The sequence below is a fragment of the Carcharodon carcharias genome, chromosome 7, assembly GCF_017639515.1.
Source record: "Carcharodon carcharias isolate sCarCar2 chromosome 7, sCarCar2.pri, whole genome shotgun sequence".
Lineage (NCBI taxonomy): Eukaryota > Metazoa > Chordata > Chondrichthyes > Lamniformes > Lamnidae > Carcharodon > Carcharodon carcharias.
Window position 1 is genome coordinate 137,941,455 of NC_054473.1, and position 21,212 is coordinate 137,962,666.

The 21,212-nt window shown below is 40.2% G+C and overlaps 1 protein-coding gene across 14 annotated transcripts in view; it reads right to left on the reverse strand.

The window, feature by feature from the left end:
- fto (FTO alpha-ketoglutarate dependent dioxygenase) overlaps nucleotides 1-21,212 on the reverse strand; it is a 426,363-nt gene that overhangs the window by 294,882 nt on the left and 110,269 nt on the right. For all 14 annotated transcript variants that reach the window (XR_005943490.1, XR_005943489.1, XM_041191082.1 and 11 more), the window contains one exon: nucleotides 5,210-5,329. Coding sequence is in view for 12 of the 14 variants with exons in the window: in XM_041191082.1 (XP_041047016.1) it covers nucleotides 5,210-5,329 (120 nt within the window). In the remaining 2 variants the exon portion in view is untranslated. The remainder of the gene's footprint in view (nucleotides 1-5,209; nucleotides 5,330-21,212) is intronic.

Here is a 21,212-nt window from a genome sequence, read left to right on the forward strand (position 1 = left end):
CTTAGGGGGACTACTGTCGTATTTCTGCACCATTGTCAGGGTCAGACATGTTCTATTTTGGTAGTTCAGCTACAGTATACTATTGAAATTCTTCCTGATATTTGGCACTGTAGTTCATCAAACACTGTTCCTTAAGATGTTATGTGATAGAAAACAGGTTTGGGTTCAGCAAAATGTCAAGAAAATTCTGAATTCAAAAGGTAAGTGAGAGGCTGAGGTACATGGCCATCTCTTTCCCAGCATTCCACAGGAAATTGTTTCTCATTCCTGAAGGGCTTTGAATTTTAATGCAAGAAAGCAAGTTTTCATACATAAGTAAGATAGCACCTGATTAGTCACAGTAAAACCTGCTTTTTATCCAACCTTTTTAAATCCCTTCATGACTGAATTTGAAAAAAAAACTTCCTATTTATTTCATCCCCACTGATCATGCTTCATGTCATAATACATTCCTGTTTCATGAAGTATATATTTCTAGATTAAAAGTGCCCCAATTATCCACAATTAATCTGAGTTTAACATAAATGTATACACCTATACCTTTCATATTAAGCCAAATCAAATCATAGGAGCAGCACTATTTCTCCTTACTCACCTGATTCCCAATATTTTTACAGCCATCTTTTTATAATTTCCTAGTTTACCCATTTATTTTCTTTTCATTTTTAAATATACATAAACCTATTCAGCTACAGCTGCTTAATATTGTACGTGCTGGCTGGCAAAGAACAGCTGCCATCATTGTACTGTTGGGTATGATAATAAGAAGGCTTCACTCTGCAAAATTGACTTTACTGAAGTAACCATAATACTGCACAAAAATTCTAAGGAGGCTGCGACATGCGAAACAGGAGTGTGTAAATTTGATTGATGATGGTTTTAAAAATTCAGCAAATGTAGGTCAACAAAAGAGATGGTGAACTTTTAAACCTTTCCTGTAGCACAGAAAGAAGAAAAGCATGTAAAGCAGCATGTGGTTATCATACAGCAGCTCACTGGATTAGCATAATGGCTTCTTCTAATGAATGTGCTTGAAAGCACCAAATGCTTGTGAGAGCGCCAAACCTAATATAGAGCTCTGCACGGGCACTGTACCTTTGCACAAACGTGCCACTTAAAGCCCTTGTGTCATCTCACCGGTTGTTTGAGGGCACATCCACAATTCTCACAGCACTATAAGGCAAATTAGCAAGTGTGGCAGCCAATGTGAGAACACTGCAACCAATAGCCATTATATCAACATGCTTAAACACAAATATTCTTTAAAGAGCGAGTTTCATCAATGGTATATCTTTTAAAGAAAAAGGGTTATAGAGAATTCTGGTTGCCTCTAAAATGCTTTTTTCTCTTACTTTTTTTAAATAATGTTTTTCTTAGCAATTCTTATGACCTCACCAGTAGGTTTGACATGGAGGAGATACTCAGAGTGGCAGTGTGAGGGAGCTGCATTAATAAGCTGCAGGGACACTCATTAACCCTTTAACTCATTTCAATTAAACTCCCTCAGCACCGTCAGTGAGAGGGTCTCTTCCACCAATTATATTATCCGAAATTAAAGCTCCAAAATAATTTTTCTTTTAAAAAGGTGACTGAAATTAAAAAAGTTAGGTTCATGATAATTCTATATAGCTTTGGTTTTTCACAAAGTAAAACTGATGGAAAACATTTGGACCTATAATCTTAGGGTGATGCAGTAAAATATTTCAGCAAGAATAATACGCATCATAATATAGAATCTCACCTAAAGTGGTGCACACTACATAACCTATCAGGATACTGCTCACATGAATGTGATTGCATACTATCAAAAAACAATTCTGGTAATAAAGCATTGCACGAAAGCTCTAAAGATTTTTCTTTTAAATGACAACTGAAATTAAAAAAAATGACTCTCTCTTTAGCCATTCTGATGTTACCATGTCATCTAATTTTGCAGGAAAAATATACATTTGACAGAGAAAAAGAGTAAGCTGAACCGTTTGGAACAATTGTTTATTGGAATACCGGTCTTACAAACTCCATGCAAGGACCTGCTAATAAACTCCATGTTTGGCAGATTATGGCGAATTATTTGAAGACTTGCAAGAGAAATGTGATTTTATTTTTATACCTATGACAGTAGTACTAAATTGGTGATGAAAATGCTATTAATGATATAATTTAATTGATTTAAAATGAGTGCTTTAGGGCAAATTATATTGTATGCAAGGCTGTTTTGTTTATGCAATGTAACCCAGAACTTTAGTAATCACAAAGCAAATGTGTACAAATAGAAATTAAAATATCAGCATCAGATTCCTGTCTGTTTGCACAGGATTGCTGCAGACAATTATGTATACATTAAATGTAGACTTCTCCAAATTAAATTTAGAAAACATTAGCCTGCTCTGACACAATAAACATTTTTATTGTTGGAGGTACATGGATGTTGCCCTCTAATTTCACTCACATTTTTCTGCTGTTCTGGTCCCAAAGGCCAATACACTTTCCATAGTTAAAATGACAGACAGGCTACAGGCCAAGTCTTTGTCAATGCTGGCTGCAAGAAAGTGTGCCATATCACCCCATGGATGATACTCTCTCTCTCTCTCTCTCTCTCTCTCTGTGATTTTGTGACTTAGTTCCTCCTTTTTTCTGAAGAACCTCTTAGTGCTTCTCCATAGTACTGGAACTGAAATCAGGCAGTGGGGGATTGAAGCTCTATACCATCATTCAATTGTACCATGGTGTTCCAAACTATAATGCCAACTATACAAATCAGTTCCTTGACACCACGGTGTGTGTGTCAGAAAATCAGAATGATTTACTTGCCAGCACATTTGAGAAGACATCGATAAACTATTTTGAAATTAAATATAAGTTGTCAAAAAAAAGTAAAATAAATTATAAATGTATCATGATTCACAGTGAAGCACAATAATATACAGACTGCCCTGGCACACACTAATCTACAGATATAAACAATGATCACAGTAACTACATATTTTGCTCAAGTACTTTCTCTTCAATCATTTTAAATATTGGCCTATTTTGTTTGAAATTAAAATATAAACAAGAAACTTGAATTGGTTTAAATTCCGATAATTAAATCTGCATTCCCAGTCTGACCTGAATACAGCTATTTGAGACTTTTTGGAGCCAGATTATCTCTTATGCATGTTACTAGTTTCAACCAACATACTTGTTATTAAGGCTGAGCCAAAATTTCCATCCAAATCTCTATGGGCAGGAATTTTCAGTCAGCGTGCAGGGGCGGGCCCAATGCACCATGCACCAACGCGTAAAATGATATGTGATGACACTGGGTGTGCATCCCTACGTCATCGCACAGTTGCACGATATTTCATTCGACAGGCGTGTGCCGGAGTCTGCTGCGCACCCGCCGATATGTAAACAGCCTATTAAAGCTATTTAGAAAGTAATTCATACCATTAGTAATGCTGCCCGTCCAATCTTAAGGTTTCTTAAGGTTGGGGTCAGGAGAAAAGGCCAAGCGACCTTCACATTTTTTAGGAAACCTCATCCTCGAGCAGGATAAGGTTTTCTAAAGCTTTTATGAAATATAAAAAGAAATTTCCTAAATATAAAAACATGTCCCATCTCATTTGACACAGTCACAAGAGGGGACATATGTTTAAATAAATTTTTAAACCTTTAATTTAATTTTTTGAACATCAATTTAATCTCCTTGAGGCAGCTCCGTGCCTCAGGGAGATTGAAGTGCTCTTTGGCACGCACGTGTGAAACAGCGCTGACCTCGACTCTCCTTCCCCACCCCCCCACCCCCAACCTGCACAGGTAGTGCTGAGCGCTACGGCTTGTGTATTACACTGGGTGGGCCTTAATTGGCCCACCCGTGTACAATGGCCAATCGCAGGCGGCGATCAGCTCCGCAACCGCCCCCACCCACTCCCTTTGAGCCCGCTTCGCCACCTGAAAAATTCAGGCCTATAGCATTTTCCTTTAATTAAAAACCTACTTCTGTCTATCAAGTTAACCATTTAATTTATTGCACAAATTAGGTTCATAGTAATGGACCTCCATGTACAAGTGTGAGTAAGGCCATTTTCAAATAGTAGGTTACATTCTCCTGTTGTTAAATGGTGTGAATTGCTTTCCTGGTATCTGGCTGCTGCAGCTCCAGTGTACCTCTGGTGCAATAGCATCCTCTGCTGTTCTAATTTTGCAAATACATCAGCCACTGCAGGTGACTTCAGAATGCAAAATGCTCCAGGCCTGTGCCCTTGCCCCTCACTTAGCAGACCTAACCGCAGTGTCACCTTCAGAATATCAAGGTGACAGGCTTTGTTAATTGCTTCCAAACGAGGATTTTGGAAAAAAAAATTATTGCAACATTATGTTCTTACCAACGTGTTAGCAGTGAACGAACCATGTGCTTTTATATAGTATCTTTAATGTAGTAAAAGATGCTTCTTCACAGGGGTGCTGTCAAATAAAATTTTACATTGAGACACATAAGGGTACATCAAGATAGATGGCCAAAGGCTTGGTCAAAGAGGTAGGTTTTAAGGAGTGTCTTAAGGTGGAAAGAAAAGTAGAGAGGCAGAGAGGTGTAGGGGAACTTCCAGAGCTTAGGGCCTTGACAGCTGAAGGAACGGCCACCAATTTGTGGAGTGATTAAAATTAGGAATGCTTAAAACGCCAAAATTAGGGAAGCATAGATAACTTAGAGGATTCTTGGACTTGATGAAATTATACAGATGGGTAGGGGATTTCTAAAATTGAGGTGCTGCATAACTGGAAGCCAATGTAGGTCAATGAGAACAGGGGTGATAGGTAAAAGAAGTTTGTGCAAATTAATTTAGGGTGATAAACTGCCTTCATCTGAGAATTTATCCAAGTTTTTATGATTGCTGAAAAAAAAATTGCCCAGGGAGAGCTGTTGATGCTACCCAGCTTCATATTCGAGTCACATGGCTTTGTATCAACTGCATAATGAAGACTTCCAAAAGGACTTTATTCTTCTGCTTTTATACTTTACTCCACTTTGTGTATTTTTATCATTTTAACCATAGAAATAATCCATTAGGCATTAATCTGAACCATAAACTGGACTCTATTTCAAGTGGGGTTATAGAGAAAGGAGCATATTTAGGGTCAAAGAGGTAGGTTTTAAGGACTGTCTTAAGGCATCATTCACTAACCTCAGTTCTGTGTTGGACTCAGTAAGATACAATAATTTACATACCATTTGTTCCATCTCTCTCCAAGAATTCTCCAGTGCTGCCATTGGTCCAAACCACCAGTCACTCGCCTTTGCAGAGCGTTTTCCTTGAAACCAGAATTGCCGCAACCACTCAAATTCTACCTGCAACAAGAAAGTATCGCACCATTTGAAAGAAGAGATCTACAACCACTTAGGCAATCATTTGATAGGTATTATTTATTTTAATAAAGCTGAATATTATCCATCAGCATTAAGCAAATTTTTATAGTACCATCATTAGTCTCAATAACCTGCACCTCAATGTTCTAAATAGCAAGGACTCAATATTAAGAAAAAGCTGCAAACACTGGAAGTCTGAAGTAAATACACATTGGATCCATCAGCAGCTGAAAAGGCAAAGTCCAGGTTAACATTCTGGGTGCAGACTCTTGAGGTAATCCGGCAAAGAGTCTATATGTCTGAAACATAAACCATTTTTTTCCATTTTCACAGATGCTGAAAGACACGCATACATTTCCAGCACTTTCTGTTTTTAATTTAAGATCTTAAAACTGATATCACTATTCTTAAAATCCAATCCTGTGAGTAAGTTATCTCCTATGATTGATTGTTAGGTTAAAAATCTTGCCAGTGTGAGTAAGTCACATAATTTGTTAGGTAAGGGTATCAATGGGTATGGATTGATGGAATGTAAATGGAGTTGCAGTACAGATCAGACATGATCAAACTGAATGATGAAATGGGCTTCAGGAACTCCTGTTCCTATGTTCCACATTAGTTATAGTTGCAGTTTTATAAACAATCCTCAAGTATTCCAATTAACGTCTGATGGATACTGTGTGTTCAACAAAAACAAACAAAATATTCAATTCTAGACAAGAGTTCCCTTTCTAAGGTGTACAAGTCACAGCCAGTTCTTGCAAGGACGACAATTTAATGCAGCATATACTGTATTTTATGTTTTTTTCCCACTAAAGAAGAAAAGTCATGGTCTGGCTGATGAGATGCCTCTGGAATAAAATCAACATATCTCACAAAATGATTTAATTTTGTCCATATGAGCATGCGGTTACGAGTTTAGAGAAGAAACTTAAATATACTACTGCCATTTGTGTATGGAGCTGAAATTTTTTTTTAAATTGAGCAGTTTTTAATAATCATTCACATATTGTCTTGCAGAATGATTTAGGGAAAATCATGCAGCAGCTACTGAAGACATTTAGATAATTTTTGTGTGCTTTTAGTGAATGTTATGATGGACATCATCTCCTATGTGGTTTGCACAGAGAACATTCACACAACCAAAATAAATAGAAATGAGTTCTAATTTTTGAACAGTATCAGAACAAAAAAGCCTGGAAGCATGAAACTGTCTTGGAGCCACATTGTCCATTGCTGCATATTGCCCTTGAATTTATCACATATGCAGTCACTTTGTGCTGTCTGTTCTGTGTTGTTTGAGCGTACAGTAAGAACAGCTACAAACAAAGAAATGAAATGTGAAACTAGAAAATTATACCTTTTATGCTGGTAATGATCACAAATGTATTTCACATCGTAAGGAATTCTCATTAACCTACATTTTATTAATCCTTAGAAAAATTGCCATGGCAGGCCTTTGAGGTTCACCTCAGATCTGCCCATGAGTTAAGAGGAAAACACTGGCAATGATGTTTGTGGTTCGATGAATTAGAATCTCAGAATTGTTACGGTGTAGAAGGAGGCCATTCAGCCCATCGAGTCTGCACGAGCTCTCAGCATTTTAACTTAGTGCCAATCTCCTGCCTTTTCCCTGTAACCCTGCACATTGTTTCTAATTAAATAATTACCCAATGCCCTCTTAAATGCCTCAATTGAACCTGTCTCCACCACACTTCCAGGCAATGCATTCCAATCCCTAATGACTCAGTGTGTGAAAAAGTTTTTTCTCACTTCGCATTTGCTTCTTTTTGCAAAACACTTTAGAACTGTGCCCTCTGGTTCTCGACCGATTTACATGCAGGAACAGCTTCTCCCTATCTACTCTATCCAGGCCCCTCATCTTGAAAACTTCCATCAAGTCTCCTCTCAGCTTTCTCCTCTCCAAGGAAAACAGTCTCAACTTCTCAAATCTTTCCTCATAATTGAAATGTCTCATCCCTGGAACCATTCTTGTAAACTTCTTCTGCACTCTGCACAATGCATTCACATCCTTCCTATAGTGTGCTGCCCAGAACTGTACACAATACACCAGCTGAGGTCTAACCAGTGTCTTATACAAGTTCATTATAACCTCCCTGCTCTTGTACTCTATGCTCCTATTAAAGAAGCCTAGAATACTATACACTTTAGAAACAGCTCTCTCTACCTATCCTGCCATCTTTAATGACTTACGTACATATACACCCAGGTCTCTCTGCTCCTGCATACCCTTTAGAATAGTATCCTTTATTTTATACTGTCTGTCCATGTTCTTTGTACTGAAATGTATCATCCCACACTCCTCCGCACTGAAATTCATCTGTCACCTATCTGCTCATTCCACCAATGTGTCAAAGTCCTTTTGAAGTTCTACACTGTCCTCCTCATAGTTTACAATTCTCCCAAGTTTTGTGTCATCTGCAAAATTTGAAATTGTCCCCTGCAAGCCATGATCTAGGTCATTTACATAAAAATCAGGGAAAGCAAGGGTCCCAATACCGACCCCTGGGGAGCTCCATTACAAATCTTCTTCCAGCCCGGAAAATTCCCATTTACCATTAATTTCTGTTTCCTCAGCCAATTTTATATCCACCTTGTTACTGTCCCTTTTATTCCATGAGCTATAACTTTCCTCACAAATCTGTTGTGTCACATTGTACTGAATGCCTTTTGGAAGTCCATATACACATCAACAGCCTTGGCCTCATCAACTATCTCTGTTACCTCTTCAAAAAACTCCAGCCAGTTAATTAGATGTGATTTTCTTTTAACAAATCCATGCTGACTCTTCCAAATCAATCCACATTTTTCCATGTGACTATTAATTCTATCCCGAATAATTGTTTCTAGAAGTTTTCCCACCATCGAAGTTAAACTGACTGGTCTGTAATTGCAGGGCAGATCTTTACAACGTTTTTTGAACAAGGAGGGGGAGGGGGGTGTTTACAGATCTGAATTTTTCTATTCTACATTTATATTTAATTTGGGGAATTACTGCCTCTGAAAAAGTGAACTATCTTGCCTAGTTTCTCTGTAACCTTCAATATAGTAAATACTCCCTGTCAAACTACCGCTGACAAAATAATGCTCCAAGCTATAGTTGCCACATTAGCAGAAAGTAATCATGATTTAAAGGTCGATCAATGAAGGGTCAAAACACATTGGCCTCCAGACCAGGAAACCCCAGTCTTTACTAATGTTTGCACATGGCGATCTGCAATTATCTGTGGGATGAAAGTGAAATCGCTCAGAGGTCCTTGAAGTAGGCTTTATCAATTACTGCATCATACAGTAGTATGAAAGCTCCATAGTCTCATTCTTTTGTCTGACTGGAAAGAATAAGAGCTAACAGGGTCTTCTGGAAAAAAGGACGAACCTAAGATACAGAAGAAGCCATAATGGCCAGAGTGTTGTGCAATTCTAAATTAGATATTAATGCACTGGAACGGAAATCTTGCTTGCAAACTACAGCCTGAATGACAACTACAAAACTAAAATATTACTAGAGTTTTCCTGTTTATCAGCATTAGATTTGAGCCCTGAATAAATGCAGCATCTCTTCAACTTTATTACTGTAACTTGTGATAAATAATTAGCAATTGGTTTTGAAAAAAAACCAAAAAAAAAAGGTTCAGTTGAATCTCTGAAAGCAAGACTGCTTAAGCAGCCTTCATTGATCAAAACCCCAAGAGATGATAAAAAAAACTCTATAGTGGCTACTGTGGTTTTACACTATAAAATAGTATAGTGACAAAAGAAGGTTAACACATCCTAACATCCCTTAAGTAAGATAGTTCAAAATAGCCACCCTTTTTTAAACAAAAGTGACTGTCACAAACAAACTTAGAATCCTATTATTTTCATTGCAGGGTGAAATTACTACCATCAGCCCCTGCTGTAACCTAACTGCTCCAAAGTAATGAGGATCTGATTTAAATATACAAAAGTACCCAGCCCTGGGACTGGGTGGCATTGTGGGCTAGCACAATGCTCTTTCAATTCTTTGGCCTGGATTCAAATTCAGCCTGATTGATGGGATGAGAGTATCTTCTTGCCTCATTGTTAGATTTTTATCTGAAATTAGATTTTTCCAGCAAGGTCCCAATACCAGTGCAGCAGCATCCCATTATTTAGGGCTTGTTTGGAACTCTGTTCATTATGATTTCTTCTAGGTCACTTTTCTGATGACTCCACGAACTCCATACTATACAGTCAATCGCAATAATGAGACTTTGGCTCCTGCAGATGCCTCCACACATGATATGGTAAGCGGTGACACGTGGAACCTCTAAGCTCTAGCCCCTTCCTCCCAGAATTTACTGGAGACAGCAAAGAAGGAAAAAAATTTGCATTTATATAGTGTTTTTCATATCCACTGGACACCTCTAAGCTAATGAAATATTTTTGAAATGTAGCCACTGTTGTAACGTAGGAAGCGCAGCATCCAACATGCGCACAGCAAACTCCCACAAACAGCATTGTGACAGTGAAAGACAATCTGTTTTTGTGATGCTGGTCGCAGGGTAAATAAGTAAACACCATCTAGGATGTCCTGACCTGGAGGTCAATAATATACCCAATTCCCAGTGAGTATAGTCAACTGACAATTTGGCTAGCAGTGTCAGGATAGCTGGGAAAATGGCACCCGGATGTAGGATAGGGTACAAGTCTTTTTTTTATTCATTTATGGGATGTGGGCATTTCTGGCTAGGCCAGCATTTTTTGCCCATCCCTAGCTGCCCTTGAGAAGGTGGTGGTGAGCAGCCTTCTTGAACCTATGAGGAAGGGAATTCTAGGATTTTGAATCAGCGAAAGTGAAGGATCGGCAATATATTTCCAAGTTAGGGTGGGGAATGGCTTGGAGGGGAACTTCCAGGTGGTGATGTTCCCAGCTACCATCTGCTGCCCTTGTCCTTCGAGATGGTAGTGGTAGTCAGTTCGAAAGCTGTGCCCCAAGGAGTCCTGGTGAGTTTCTGCAGTGCATCTTGTAGATGGTATATACTGCTGCCACTGTTCGTCAGGCTGCTTTGTCCTGGATGGTCTCAAGCTTCTTGAGTGTTGTTAGAACTGCACTCATCCAGGCAAGTGGAGAGTATTCCATCACATTCCTGACTTGTGCCTTGTAGATGGTGGACAGGCTTTGGGGAGTCAGGTGGTGAGATACTCGCCGCAGGATTCCTAGCCCCTGACCTGCTCTTGTAGCCACAGCATTTATGTGGCTAATCCAATTCAGTTTCTGGTCAATGGTAACCCCTAGGATGTTGATAGTGAGATTTTCAGTGATGATAGCGCCATTGAATGTCAAGGGGCAATAGTCAGATTCTCTCTTGTTGGAGATGGCCATTGCCTGGCACTTGTGTGGTGCAAATGTTACTCGCCACTTGTCAGCTCAAGAATGGATATTGTCCAAATGCAGCAAGATCTTGACTCCTGACTCCCCAAAGCCTGTCCACCATCTACAAGGCACAAGTCAGGAATGTAACGGAATACTCTCCCCTTGCCTGTTCCAACAACCCTCCAGAAGCTTGACGCCATCCAGGACAAAGCAGCCACTTGATTGGCACCCCTTCCACAAACATTCACTCCCTCCACCACTGATGAACAGTGGAAGCACTGTGTACCATCTGTAAGATGCACTGCAGAAACTCACCAAGATTCCTTACGCAGCAGCTTCCAAACCCACGACCTGATATTTAGTTAAGGTTAATCAAAGTGAATTTCACTTTATATGCTGTACCAGACTTGAATGTGATTGATGCCTACAGTAAGTGCCCACACTGATGCCTGCATTGACTGCATTGGGAATCCCTTATCATAATAAGATTCACTACCCCAAAATTGCCTCTCCATGCAAATGCTCTATGTCAAATTTCATATAATTCCAAAGGACTTTCTACCTATGATCCACTCTCAATTCTGAATATAGATCCCAGTCAATAGTCAACTGAACTTTTCTCTATGACTTATTTTAAACTTCAGATTTAATTGTGAATGAATTCCAAATGCATTGTTATTTGAAACTGAAGTGCAATGTTAACTGTGTCAGTGCACTCACTCTACTGACTGGATTTTATTAAAGCCCCCCCACCCCAGTTTAAAATCAGCTATAAAACACATCCACAGTGATCAGATGTTTTATGAATCCATGCTTTATGAATGCTTGTGAATGGATGTATCAGATGGGTGGTTTTGCATTGCTTCAAACATAACAGTTTACAAAAAATTACAGGTTCCTGCTCCAGGGCTCACGAAATTTGACTGAGGACCTTCAGAAACTATTTCCTTTCAGACTTGCTGGACCCTTTAGTCAGTTACATTGTTAAAATTCCATGTACTTTAAAATCATTATTTTGAAATGAATGGCATTGCACTCAAGCACATAGAGTATTTAAATAGTTTAAAATTTTATCCCTTCTATATTTCTATCTGGGTCAGTTTTCACTGCTCTTCCAGCCACTGCACTCCCATTATGAAAGTAGAAACTGGGTATCAGCAGAAATGGTAGGCAATATTCGATAGTGCTGCAGGATGCCTATTCCACAATTCAGCAAACAGTTTCACTGGATTTATAGTCCATTGTTTAAATAAAAATAAACAAAACAAAATTTTGTTAAACTGCTCCTGCTTCCAAATTGTTCCTGCAAACAGCCTAATGCAGCTTTCAAGTATAAGCAGGTTTCAAACAGTTTGGTATTTTACCTCAGAAATTCATTATTCTGTGTTCAGATTTTACTGCTCCTCCGAACACTGTGTTCTTGCAATGTTATTTATACCAAATTTTTTAAATGTAAAATTTAGCAGTGTTCAAGACCCACTGCTGTCCAAGAGAGAGAAAGTGACATGTGTAAAATACATTATACAGTTAATCTAAATGAGAGGGACAGCAGTGCAGTTCAAAGTTACCTAAATTTTATTTTAGCAAAGCATTATCACCATATAAAGTCAAGTTGTTGTACTGAACAGAAAATGGCTCCCAAATTGGTGTAAGTTCATGCTGCATGAAACATTGCAGATTTCATAGCAGAATTTTGTCACGCATCGTTACAGTAGTTAAAATTTATAGTGATAGGCTATGATTAGCAATACTTGATATTATCGTGTCAGTATCTGCCTCATTGCAAACTCTTGACTCCAAACCTGTAAAAACTGTCTCTGTGGTAATAGTGGTTCTTTAACACTATTAAATTTTGCATTCAAAAATAATCCAGTGTAAATAACATTATATGAGCACAGTGGCTGGAGGAGTAGCACAACCTGGCACAGAATAACGAATTTCTGGGGTAAAGACATTAAACTGCTTGAAATGTGTTTATACTTGAGAACTGCATTAGGCTGTTTGCAGGAACAGTTTGGAAGCAGGGGCAGTTTAACAATGCAGCTGCAAAAAATATGTGGTTGGCAGCAGGCTAGCAGTGACTTGGTTGAAGATTACAGCAGAGATAATTCTTTTATTTCAACAATATTGTTGGATTGGTGGAGCAGTTCATCTGGACACACCCAGGATTTAGTTCAGTCTACCTTGAAAGGAATTTTAAACTCAGGGTCTGGTGATTCCAAGCCATGGAGACAGCCTGTTAACAGGGCAAAGATTAAAATCAAATTGGATTAATAGAGCTTTCCCTGTACACCTGTGAATTATGTATACTTGGTTTTCCATTATTATTAATGCTTCCATTATCATTTTCCTGAGTACAGAAGCAAATAATTAAAATGAAATTCTGAAATCAGACAATTTGTTTCTGTGATGTAAACGATGTTGGAACTAATGGAAATTTAAGAATGTAGACTCGTTACACCAGGCCTCTGTGTGAATTACCTCACACAATATGCTGAAAAAAATTTAGCAGTAAAAGTGAATAAATCACACTGAATTCCTGTTCATGGTGAGCACACTTCAAAGTGAACATTGCACTGATGGAGCATTGCCTTCACAATTTCACATTTTTATAATGCATTGGATATGCGCCAATGGTCACAAGGTTACTGTAGTTGTGTTACAAAACATTATTTATGTGGACAATGGGTAAATAAGCATTATGGATCAATTATATCCTCACAAAAACGGCTGAGTTAAATTTCATCATATGTTGTCACAATTCTCTCAAAATATTGCCAAGAAGTTCAGCTTATAAGGAGATCCCAGAAAAGCACTTGGGTTGACCTCCAACCCTCCAGGATTGGCCAGGAGTCTCCTGGGATTAAAGATCAACCTCCAGGACACTGCTGTGTGCAACCCTGGAGAAACATCATTGGAACATTAAAAAAGCTTTCTATTTATCATTTTGTTTGAACATTTCTCTTTACCAGATAAAAAAATATTGAAAACGGGGGGAAAAAAAGCTTTTGGGCTGACAGTCAAGCACCATCCAAATGGGTAATGAGTCTTTTTGCTTTCCTATAGCAATGGGAAGGCAGTGTGTCACAAGGATGGATGTGCTAGCCAACTAACAGCTGGAGCGTGGGGGAAAGTCATGTGATGAAACCTCCAGGAATACATTTAATCATTGTTGGCAACCCTAAATGCACAGTATTCGGAAAGGTACACTTGCTGGATATTGCAGCAACTGAATTGTCATTGGAGACTTGTAATATAAAAAATGCCTGTTGGATGAAGGTCAGGCAAAGTATAATGGGTTTTTATATTCATTTATGGGATGTGGGCATTGCTGGCTAGGCCAGCATTTGTTGCCCATCCCTAGTTGCCCTTGAGAAGGTGGGGGTGAGTTGCCTTCTTGAACTACTGCAGTCCATATGATGTAGGTACACCCACAGTGCTGTTAGGGAGGGAGTTCCAGGATTTTGACCCAGTGAAGAAACGACAATATGTTTCCAAGTCAGGATGGTGAATGGTTTGGGGGGGGGGAACTTTCAGGTGGTGGTATTCCCAGGTGTCTGCTGCCCTTGTTCTTCTAGATGGTAGCGGTCGTGGGTTTGGAAGGTGCTGTCTAAGGGGCCTTGGTGATGTCCTGCAATGCATCTTGTAGATGCTACACATTGTTGCCACTGCATCGGTGGTGGAGGGAATGAAAGTTTGTGGATGAGATGCCAATCGAGGTTGCTTTGTCCTGGATGGTGTCAAGCTTCTTGAGTGTTGTTGGAGCTGCACTCATCCAGGCAAGTGGAAAGTATTCCATCACAGTCCTGGCTTGTGCCTGGTATATTGTGGGCAGGCTTTTGGCAGTAAGGAGGCAAGTTACTTGCCGGAGGATTCCTAGGTGCACTGTGGTGAAGTGCATGTGTGCATCAACATGATACATCAAGACAAAGGTTTGTGTCGGCAGTTCACTGCCAACTAACGCTCTGATCTCAACTATACCTCAAATACCAAGAGGCTGTCTGGCACTTCCCCAAAGGAAAGGAGCGAGCCCAAAAGACAATTTACGCAGAAACCTCATTTACCTCCTGGTGGCCAATTCAAGAGTGCTATGCACAGTAGGTTGAGAAATGGGTAGGACTAAGCTCCATGCTGGAGTTGAGGGGAGAAAATAAGAGCCAAATACAGTTTTAAAAATTTGTATATAATGATACTATTTGGATGATTATGAAAAAAATAGAGTACATTTTCAAATCTTGTCTGAGATCTACCAGCCTCTCTCTACTAATTTCTAGACAGGCATGGGGTAACTGTTGGGAAAATATCGAAAGGGAACATGCTATATCACCGCCCCCTCCATTGGATTTTCCACAGGCCACATTCAATATGATTGCCCATATATGGAGAAACATTTCAATAATTATGTAAATGATTAAATAGCTCATCTAACATATTTTTGGTCATTTGTGCCACACTAATGCCAGGGTTTTTGCATGTACCTGCCATCTAGTTTTTGACATGATTAGGGAGGGCCATCTATTTTTTTTAATTCAGAAGACATGTGGAACTGATTGAAGAGACAGGCCTACTGCAAAAATCTCCACCCCAGTCTGGTTGAATTTTCTTGTAGTGGCTGTGGAACTCGCCAAAAATTTGTTAATAATTCCAAAGCTAGAAAATTAGCAAGGCTCAGGGGCCCTGCTTTGTGGAAGGCAGAAGTCCTGATGCATCAGAGATGGGTCACTATTCAATACAAATAGAAAATGTGGGCTATTGTGCAACAATCATTCAATTTTTCAATCTTCGATCTCTGAAAGTTGCTGTTTTCTCCTCCTAAATAATTGACATCATAGATAAGGACTGTTTTGCTCTCACCATCAGAATTCAGGAATTAGTATAAACTCCAATATGTTTTAAAACATATATGGTGATAGCCTTCTATCTAGTGACATGATGGTTTACGCTATGGTGGTCAGCTCTGTGAAAGGCATCACCTGTGTGGCTCAGGAGCCCCACTCTTGGATGGCAATCTGTGCCACATTTGCTGCAAGGAAGACAGTAGCGTGGGAAGGCACATGATTTGCTGGCCTCTATTTTCTCTGGGCCCTTTTTTTAACCAACTGAGATTTTTGTTTCTGGCCGCCTCTTCCAATACCCTTCCAAACAATCCGCCTCCAGAGGTCACAGCCAACAGCAACTGTCTCCCAATTGTCAGTGTCAATGTCTGCCATCCTCATAGCCCGTTTGCCAGTGTCCTTGTAGGTAAGGACACCCAGCAGAATCACAGAATTGTTACAGCATGGAAGCCATTTGGCCTATTGTGTCTGCACTAACTCTCTGAATGAGCAACTCTCCTCGTTCTATTCTCCCGCCAGCCCTGCACATACTTTCTTTTCAGATGACAGTCTAAATTCCCTTTCGAATGCTTCAATTGAACCTGCCTTCACCACACTGGCAGGCAGAGCATTCCAGACCCCAAACACTTGCTGTGTGAAGAAGTTTTCCCTCATATCACTATTGCTTCTTTTACTAATTACTTTAAACCTGTGACTTCCCTCATTCTCAATCCTTTCATGAGTGGAAACAGTTTCGCCCTATCTACTCTGTCCAGGCCCCTCATGATTTTGAATACCTCTATCAACTCTCCTCTCAGCTTTCTTTTCTAACTTGTGCTAACTTCTAACTTCTTCAATCTACCTTCATAACAGAAGTTTATCATCCGAGGAACCATTCTTGTTAATCTTTTCTGCACTCTCTCCAATGCCTTCACATCCTTCCTAAAGTGTGGCACAATACTCCATCAGAGGCCAAACTAGAGACTTATAAAAGTTAAACATAACCTGCTAGCATTTGCACTCCATGCCTCTATTAATAAAGCCCAGTATACTGTATGCATTATTAATCACTCTCTCAGCCTATCCTGCCACCTTCAATGGCTTATGCACATATACACTCAGGTCCCTCTGCTCCTACACCACCTTTAGAGTTATACCCCCTATTTTATACTGTCTCTCCATGTTCTTACCAAAATGCATCATTTCACATTTCTCTGCATTGAACTTCATCTGCCACCTGCCTGCCCATTCTAAAACTTGTCTACGTCCTTTTAAAGCTCTAATGAATGTCACGATACAGTGGTTGGTTCACTGTGCAGAAGATTTTTGGGTAAACAACCATCATCCATACAATGAATGTGGCCGAACCAGCACAGACGCCGTTGGCTTAGCAGTGAGTGTATGCTATGGAATTCCTATGCTGGAGGACCACTAAGTTGTGACCTTGTCCTGCCAAGAGGTGCCGAGGATGTATCTAAGGCAGCAAAGATGGAAACCGTTCAGCCTCTTCTTCTGCTGAGCAAATGTTGTCCAGGCCCCATCACTGTAGAGGAGTGAACTGAGGATGCAGGCTTGGTAGATTCCAAGTTTGATGTTCTCAGTCAGGTTACTGTTGTTCCACAGTCATTTACTCAGCGTGGACATAGTTGCAATTTTTGCTGATTTGTTGATTTCAGCACGAAGTGACAGATTGCTGGTGAATGTAGAGCTTCCATATCCGAATCTATCAACAACCTTGAGTGTCACACTGTCAATGCTGATAGATGACAGTATAGTGGTATGGTAACATCCTAGGTCATGACATTTACTTTCCTCTTGCTGATGGTCAAACCAAATGATTTACAGGCACGAGAATGTCTGTCCATTTGTTGCTGAAGGTATCCCTTGGTATAACAAACACTTACCTTAAGTTTAAATCAAAGTCGCAGTCCGAGAACTTCAGATCCCAGCGGGCCTTGGGGCTTCTGTGCATACGCGGCCAGAAAATGTCTATACACGTGCAGTTCGGGTTTTTTTTACTTCTTCTGCATACGCACCAGCTGGAGAATGGTCACACATGTGCGGTTGGTGCCCTTCAGGTCTTCAGGCCAAGAACCAGCCCTGCACACATGCACAGTTTGTTTCTTTTACATCTTTAGACAGGGAACCAGCCCTGCATGCCTGCGCTGAAGGAAGCAAAGAAGTAAAACAGCATGAAATTGCAGGTCAGGTGACCTGGAACCGGAGCACCATTAAAGAGGTGGTGGTGTCCCAGGGAGCAGGGGACGGGGAGGGAGACAGGAGAAGGTCCCAAATCAAGAAGATGGTCCCAAACCAGGGGGTGGAACAGAAAGAGGTTCCAGAAGACAATCCCAGGCAGAGACAAAGACAGGAATCAAAGATAGATCCCATTGAGTCAAGGTACATGACAGGAGCAGAGAAAAAGGCTCCAAGTTAAAGAAAGAGCTGTAGGGAGCAGACTTGAAGTGAGGTGGGCTTGAGAGAAGCCCTGAAGATCCAAGGAGGCAGCTGAAGGTTGGTGACACCTTACTGCTTGCCTTTTGGTGCCTTTCTTGGCATGGTTGAAGATCTCAAAGAGTGCTTGGAAGGCAAAGCTTGTGTGTACTCAGCGATCCAGAGGAAAGAAATCTCAAAGGCGAGATTGAAACCTTGGAGTTGGATCCTTGTTGAAGCCGTCCGAGTGGGAGTTATGTCTGAAGAAAATTCCAAGGCGAGTTTTTCAAATGTGGAGATTGGAAACACTTGTGAGAATGACAGAGTTTCGTGAGACCAGTGTTGGCTCACGATGTGATAAGCATCTGGGTGGGTTGTTGTGAAATCCATAGAATCTGCTTTGGATGCATCTGTCATTTACTTTTGTTATGATCCTCAGCTGCAGTTACCCCTAGACAAGCCTGATTCCAGAGTGGAACACAGCTTGATAGATCCTAACTTTCATTTGTTTGTTTAGACACATGGAGAGTAGCTACTGAACAGAGTCACTGGAGTGAGCTAATGAACTTCTAACAAAAAAATAAAATATTTATTCAACAAGAAAAGATGAACTACATTATAATACTCCTTCACCCACAACTATACCTTTACAGATATATACAGATTTACAAGGATAACATAAGTTACAAAACTATCTTAAAGTTTAATATCCACAGTAAGTTCACAGCCCACATACCAGGAGTCACCCTGTGGTTAGACACACCACACTCTGAAACCAAATGATAGATGTCACCTCAACCAGATACTATGGATCACTCCTCGCTCCTCAACTCCCCCAGACGCTTGTCACACCATGAGCTGACCAGTCTCACTGAACTCTCGTTTCCAATCTCCATTCTCCAAGACTTCGGCTTGGAAGCTTCTCCCAAACCGACGCTTTCTCTCAGATGCCTTCTGCTAGGGGTTTCGAACTCTCCTTCTGATGTTCCTCTTCCCTGGGTCACCATTTGCTGCCTTCCACGCACTCTCTCTCACCAACTCAGCTGTCAACAGCATCACTGCTTCCCATACCCATAACAGAGTTACAGACCCTCAGTTGTCTCTTTGGGCCTTCTTAGCTCTTGCAAGCTGTTCTCGCTTTAAATCTGATTGCTGCAGCTTTTGTCTCTTTAAATCTGAAGCTTGGCGCATTTCTCTCTGCCTTCACTTGTAGTTTCACTTAACAGGACCTTTTCCAGGTTCCAGTCCTTCCTTTGGCTAGAAGGTCTTCTTTGGACTTTTCCTTCTTCCACTCCTCTGGATTTTGAAGTTTTCCTTAGCTTGGGACTGGCTATCTGTCCCCTTCTAGGCTGCTCTTGCCTGGCAGCTATCTTCAAAACCTGATGAACTCCAACTGCTTCCAAAACAAACTGCTGTTTCTAGCTTTTCTGTGTGTGTGCAGGAGGGACCTGCCTCTCTGGCTCCTGTTGCTAGGCAACAGCCCAATTCTACCACCCTTGTTTGTTTACCTTAGCTTAAGTCATAAAACTCTCATTAGAAATGCAAGCAACTTTTTAAAGTGAAACTAAAACTCAATTTGACCTTTCCTAACACACAGATACAGAAAAACAAAATCAAACTTAAATTTAAAGCTAAAACTCATTCCTAACAACTACAAATACCAATATAACTTACTTAAACTATCTCTATTTCCCAACACTTTGGAGTGCGGTATTTCTGACCACAGCTCACCAGTTGGTTCACATGGACCGCATACTTACCCTGAATATTCAGGTATAATTTAGATATGGTAACTTGTTTTATCTTTCCTAATTTGTATGTGTCTGTAAAGGTATAGCTGGGGGTGAAGGAATAGTGAATATTTGTTCATTTTTTGTGCTTGTATTGAGAACTTTCTAACCATCTTGTCTTGTTTAATATAGTTCATTTTTCTTGTTTTAATAAATATTTTATTCTTTGTGCTAAACATTTATCAGCAGACTCCTGTGAATTTGCTCAGTAATTTTCCTCCATGGTTTCTAAAAAAAAATTAAGATCTATCAAGCCAGTTTGCACTCTGGGATCTGACTTGTCCAGTACTAACATCAGCTGGGATCAGAACACCCAAATGGAATGCTGGTGCGGTATTGTCAGCGTGCAACAACTCCCTGATGAGTTCTTGGCACACCTTTGTCTTGAATCTCAGGTGAGCAAGTTTTCCGTCAGTTCTGGTTTGTAAGTAAACACCCTCTGTAGATGACCTGAAGGCATATGGCATTCATACACACATACATACTTACCACAGACAAACAATCGAGATTGGTAGCTTGACAGTCAAGACATTTGACTCTCTACATGCTAGTGGATCAGCTCAGTGGCAGTAACTATGCACTTGAGCACTGTGACTTGAATTTTCACCTGTCATCACAATGTATTTTGAAGTTAACCATTGCCTACGTGAAATGTTCCAACATTGCTTGAAAGGCTAATGATTGAAGCATGGAAATTGTTGAAATCATTTGAAATGTGACTGAACTATTTTGGCATAGGTTTCCAGTTTTCAAAGGGTTGTCCACTTGCTATGCAATTGTGTGGCATGCTGGATTACAAATGCCAGGCTGCAAGCAGGCATGGTTGTTATTAAAGATGTATACAGATATACAGTAAATGCTATTTATCCTGTTAGAGCTCTCAAGATGAATTGTGAAATCCAACATCCTTTTCTAAGCACCCCCACCAGTTTACACACGCAAATAATCACTGATTAAAGGCAGAAGCTCAGGTTCTTGGTCAGGACTAAATATTGAAGGTCAGCTACAAGAGTGCTTGGCATTTAGTGCGCATGACATACTGAGTAAATTATTTACAAATGCTGGTGAATGAAGGCCACCTGCTCAGGTAATCCATATTTAATTTCCTTTGTACCTGGCAAACTATCAACTGCATCAGCATTCTATTCTGACATGTTGAATCATACATTACCCTTGCTGTGACTGTTTGCAGACCAATATTCTCTACAGCGACCCCAGAGTCAAACTACACTAACCCTTTCAATTTAAGCAGCTGAGCTTTTGCTACATTGCACTGCTCACAGGCTAAATTCAATCAATTTTCAGAGGACCACAAGGTGGTATCTGATGAGTAACAAATCAATACCTAGCGTGCTCTTAGCTTTACCCCAGAGCAGTAGGTTGGTTAGGACCAGAAAGCATGGTCCAGCTGGCTCAGAGGCCCACCAATCAATCAAGCCTGCCAGATCATATATTTTAGTGTGACTTATTAC